This window comes from Falco punctatus (genome assembly GCF_963210335.1).
Source record: "Falco punctatus genome assembly, chromosome: 11".
NCBI classification, from domain to species: domain Eukaryota; kingdom Metazoa; phylum Chordata; class Aves; order Falconiformes; family Falconidae; genus Falco; species Falco punctatus.
In genome coordinates, this window is record NC_137591.1 from 19,831,421 (window position 1) to 19,836,989 (window position 5,569).

A 5,569-nucleotide genomic window follows, 5' to 3' on the forward strand; every position below is an offset into this window, starting at 1 on the left:
TACAACATTGTTAGGTGAGAGTCTGAAAATAATGTTACAATCCTGGGTTTACCTTTACTGAAAAGTTGTAGCCAAAATTTATTCAGCATTATGACAATGAGACTACTGTAAGAAATTAAATTATATTAGTATAAGTAAAGCAAAGAGCAATAGCCTTTAAGTCTACAGAAAACCAGTTATATAACACTGCCCTTAAAAGAGATCTCAGCTTATTTTTCGGGTTACATATTGACTTGCATTGGTACTGCACAAAACACAGTCTATAAGGCAAAGGCACTTACAATCTAGTTTAGACATGAATACAGGTTACAATCCAAAACAGCTTAGATTTTTCATCCAAGATAGTATCACTACATCAGGAGAATGTGAAGTGAACTGTAGGTGAGTAACTGTTGGGCTCTTCCAAGGCACCTCAGATAAGAACAGCAGGGAACATAACCATCGTACAAAATGCAAGGCACGCACCCACTGGAACCAGCCCACCTACTGATGCAGACCCCAGCAGCAGACTGGCCAGCCCCGGCTAAAAGGGAGCTGTGTGTCAAGACTGAAGCCACTGTGCACACAAAGGGAGTTTAGACAGGTCTGCCAAAGCAGCAATACGACGACTAACAGTAGATGTAGAAGCTGAGGGAATAGTGGTCAGAAGCTGAAAGACCTACAGCAGGCTCTAGGAACGTTTGCCAGGCAAATACAACAGCTCACTGCTGCAACCCCACTTACATTTGCCACCTCTGAATTGCTTGTAGATACATGCAACGAATACGCATCAAATTTTTTTGTAGCTACTAGCTAAATTCATTTTTAGTTCTCATTTTATAAACTTCAGAGCAAAGTTTTACTATTCAATAAAATCTACATCAAGTTATAGATAAATGCTGGCCAAAAAGGAAAGAATTGATTTCCTATCCCTGCAATTGATTCCACCTTGGAATAATTCATATAACTAATTTCAGGATGGGGGTAATCTACAAGCATTACGGGCCAGAATTTTACATGGAAGAAATCCGCCCAATCACTTTAGTAAGTTTTTGTTAATTTTTGGTCAGACAATAAACATTTCCAAAGACAAATAAGATGGAAAAAAGCACTCCAAACTATGCAGCTTCTAGGAGGTTGTCTCCATCCAGCAGCAAGCAAGTCCAATATCACAGAACTAACTATATTATGAGACACTTTTGCGGACAGAGGTAAAAAAAGAACACTCCCAACTGTGGAAAACAAACATCTCTCCTTTATAAATTAACAATCCTTTAAATGAACAACACTGTTTCACCAATTAATTCCATAACATAGTATAAAACAAGATGACAATTCCTATCTTTCATATTAGTTTTTCAGATCTTCTGAGTCCAAAGTTTTAAACTGAACCTTAATTAACAACTGCTGCATAGCAACTGCAACACTTCATTATTTTGATAGTCCCTTCCTACAGGATGCCCATTTCAGTGTTAGTAGGCACCAGACATCCCACCTCGCAAGCAGCTCTGCTTATCTTGTGTGCTCAGGAAAACCACTATGGACACAAAATGATCACTAGTCTGAAATTATTGTTCTGTTAAAATTTGCTCACACCTTTTGGCCGAGGTATTTCAGCTGTGTGCAGACTCACTTGAAACACAAATGCTCAGCCCTCAGGCCATCTTGTACGAAACTGCTCTGGATGTCATTTCAGCTATTAACACGGTAATTCTACATTTCTGTAGAAATCTAATAAAAGCTTTCCTGCTGATGACCAAAAATGGACTAATACATTTCCCTAAAGGAGCAGCAACACACAATAACATACACTCCCCATAAGCAAGCAAATTTGCAGTTTCCACCTGCTGGCAGAAGATGGTAAACACCTCGTAGAGGAAGAAAGTGCTATGAGTTACACTTTACCTTAAAACTCAAACTGCTGGCATATAAGACTTTCAAAAACCAAACCAAAACAGCCTAGAAGACTCAAACATACCCAAAATATTAACAGAATTCTTTGGAATTATAAAAAACATTCAGGTGGTTAAAAACCAATTAGCTGATGGTCTCACCAGCTTCTAGCATCGGCCTAGACAGTCTGCTAAAAGCCTATTTTCCCTTGTTATGATTATGAAACAGATTGCACAGTGTTCTGATGAGGAAATAGAGAACCCAAACTACCACCATTTCCCGTAATCATCACGCTGGGGGAGGGGAAGGGGGAAGAAAGGGAGGATAAAGGGGGAAGGTAAAGGGCAAGGGCGAATAACCACAGTAAAGGCATATGAATGGAGTTGTGACAATTTCAGAAAGTCTAAGAATTAAGAACAACTGACACACCTTCTGAAAGAATGGCTTCCTTCAAATAGAGTAGCACATCTGCAAATTTTCTGACATCATTCACCAGTTGCATGATGTATTCCGGATCCACAACAGGATTATCATAGCAGTCAGAGTTGGAGCTAATGCTGCTCAGAGAGCTGCTCTTGGTGCTGCGCCCCATTCCCCAATTTCCTGAATTAGAGATGGTGAAGAAGTTGGAGGTAGACAGTCGGGCTAATCCCAAACCACGCTTGTTACTTCCACCGTTCTGTCGCAACATCCCAGCAGCCGCTGTGCTTGTAGAGCTCTCACGGTTAACACTCAGTGTCGCTTACTGTCCATTTGACAAGCCAAAGATGAAACCCTTAAAAATTAAGGGGAGAGAAGGAGATGGAAGAGAAAGAAAAAAGCTCATTAGTGTAGAAATACACATTATGTAATACTTTTGTACTGACATGATCCAAAACTTCTTTTGAGATGATACTGCTTTACATTACAATGCTTAACTGAAGTATTATAAAGGTTTTTGACTATTTGAAGTTATTTAAATTCGTACAGCAGATACAGTGTACATAAAAATCAATGGTATGCAGAAAAAATTTCAAAAGCTAATTATGATGCACACTCATTTCATGAGAAAAGCTTCTTCCTTGAATATTTATTCTGGAAGCTTAAGAAACAAGTTTTTTTACATTTACCTCGAGACTTGCTCTTTACCATTAGATGTACTACGACTGAATACAACTGCAAAAACACTTGATGTGATATAGACCATAAGCAATATCCCTGCTCGCATCAACCACCAAGCTCTGTTCGCATCCTGTCTCTTAAGATAATAGACAGCCTTGATCTGATAGGATGAATTTTCTTTGTGTAGATTGTGCCGAGCAAGAAACCGTGGCTTATCACAGTTTGTCTCAGAAAGGAAAACATCCTGAAAGAACTTACATGGGCTTTTTCAGCCTGCTATTTTTTAATATGGAAGGCAATCAAAAGAAAGACATAAAAAAGTGAAAAGATTTAAAAATATTTTAGAATCAAAGTTTATCTGCAAGTCTCAGTGCAGTTACCTTGAAGGGTGTTGCTCTGCTTTAGTACATCTTAAAAGTCCCACCACAGAAATGCACAGATTTGGGGGAGATGATACTGGTATTACCAAGCAACTACCTGCATTCCTTTCGTTCAGAAAAAAAAAAAAAAAGAATGCTACTGCAGACTTCCCCATGTCAGGTTAAGCGATTCATTTCAAAGCAGCAAACTCCAGGTGGCAGAGTCAGGTATGGTTCCAGCAGCTCACACAATGCCTGCTATTATCCTCTCAACACCAGGAGAAATTCTCGATGTTTACACTATATGGTAAACACTACAGGGAAAAAAAACCAAAGTGGAACGTGACAGCTAAAAAGTTAACTGGGGTTGCAGACATATCTGCAGCAAAATCCTAAATTCGACTATTTTTAGCAAAAAATAAAAGTTATTCCTTCTAAACTAAAAACGCAGGCTGAAACAGGTTATCTTGCATATGTTTGCAACTTTTTAGACCAACTGAAGATGTAGAACCTTTAACATTATAAACACTCCCGCTATGTATTTCAACAGCCTTTGTTCTAATGCACTTCAATTATTTTTCCATTATTGCTGCTTTATTTCACTTTGCAATTTAAAAATATCTGAGGAAACGTGGTCACAGCAGTTGTTTTTGTAATTAATCTGGCAGGGCTTCCCGAGACTGTGCTGGGGGAGGGGGAAGAAAACTTCAGAATTTAACACAAATTAACTGCATTAATTTCTGTTTACTGTTTAAAGTCAGTACCTATAAGAACACACATGAGACCATATAAATACGGCAGATAACTAAGCAATTCCAAACACCTCAAGTAGACTGAAGTGAAGTTTACATTAAACATAATGTTTAAGCAAGTTTCTTCTGTTCCCACATGTAATTCTCATGGCTACAAAGCTACTTTGCAGTTCCGCCTTGCAATTACAGCAAAAACAGCCACATAACCCTCTCTCCTTTTAACAAGCGTGATATCTATTTATATCGGGACGGAGATTTTCATATTATTTAAAAGGCATGCCTCTTTTAAGTCTGGCCAGCTTCAGAATCAATTCTAAGCAGCACGATGTGTTAGACCTGTTCCCGTAGCAAGTCCGCACTTCTCATGCCGCCTTTAGAACCACCGCATTTATTATTATTTTTTTTTAATTCAGATGAGCAACAAAGAGCACCCTAATACCACCGCTTTGAAAACTACCGAAGTTACGCCAAAGGGTTCCGAATGGGGGAAATCTGGAGAGAAACCTTTACTGCAAAGCGCCAGCAGAAGCAGGGCTGCAGCTCGGCACAAGCACCTTTCCCTCGCAAGGATTAACCCTTCCGCCCGCGGGGGCGGGGGGCTCCCTCACAGCACACATGCCTTTCATTACTGGGACGTGTTTCATATTTCTTCAGGAGACTCTGGCTTCCAAAACGAGAAGCGTCCACCAGCTTTTCTATAACCGCCTCCAGACTCCTCTGGTTAAGAGCGAGCCATTGCCAGTCCCGACAGAAAAAGGAAAAAAAAAAAAAAAAAAAAGTAAAAGCGCCAGATATTCCAGAAATTTGCTCTCCCAGCACAATTTCCCCGGCGGGGCGGGGGGAGAAGACGCTCCCGAAGGGGCCACGTCTCTCGGCCGCCGCCAGCCCCGTGGCCGCGGGCAGGGCCGCTCCCGTACACCCCAGGCAGGGGTCGGCGCCCCGCCCTGCCCCCGCCGCGCATTCCCGCCGCCGCGCTCCCCACGGCCGCCCGGCGCGGCAGGTAGCGGGCAGAGGCCGCGGGGGCGCCACCGGGAGACCGCGTGAGGGGCGGGGCGGGCCCACCGCCACCCGGTACCGCTCCGCCGAGCCCGCCGGCCGCTGAGGTGTGCCCGGAGGGGCGACGCCCGCACCGGGGCCCCGACGGGCGCGGGAAGGGGGCGCCAGGCCCTCCGGCCACCGCCGCTCCCCCGTCCGCTCGCGGCCGCCCTGCCCCGCGCTCCCTCGCGGCTCCTCCCGGCAGCAACAGGCGACGCCCCCTCCCCCCCGCCGCGACGCGTCCCAGCTCCGCCAGCGACAGCCCTTACCGGAGCGCGGCGGCCGAGCACAGGCAGCAGCCGGGCCGCCGCGGGCCCTCCGCACGCCCGGCCCGCTGCCCATGGAGCGCCCTCCCCACCGCGCGGACCGCGGCACCGCCCCCTCACGGCCGGCGGCCGCCGTTGGCCGGCCGCGCGCCGCTGGGCGGGGCTCTGCGCGGGGCCCGCCCCC

At 44.9% G+C, this 5,569-nt stretch overlaps 1 protein-coding gene across 3 annotated transcripts in view; it reads right to left on the reverse strand.

The window, feature by feature from the left end:
* Window positions 1-5,510, reverse strand: part of ARHGAP29 (Rho GTPase activating protein 29) — a 53,409-nt gene extending 47,899 nt beyond the window's left edge. For all 3 annotated transcript variants that reach the window (XM_080407057.1, XM_080407056.1, XM_080407055.1), the window contains exons 1-2: window positions 5,389-5,510; window positions 2,302-2,647 (exon numbers count right to left, since the gene is read on the reverse strand). In XM_080407057.1, coding sequence (XP_080263183.1) covers window positions 2,302-2,563 — 262 coding nt within the window. In that variant the 5' untranslated portion in view covers window positions 2,564-2,647; window positions 5,389-5,510. The remainder of the gene's footprint in view (window positions 1-2,301; window positions 2,648-5,388) is intronic.
* Between the last annotated feature and the right edge of the window lie 59 nt (window positions 5,511-5,569).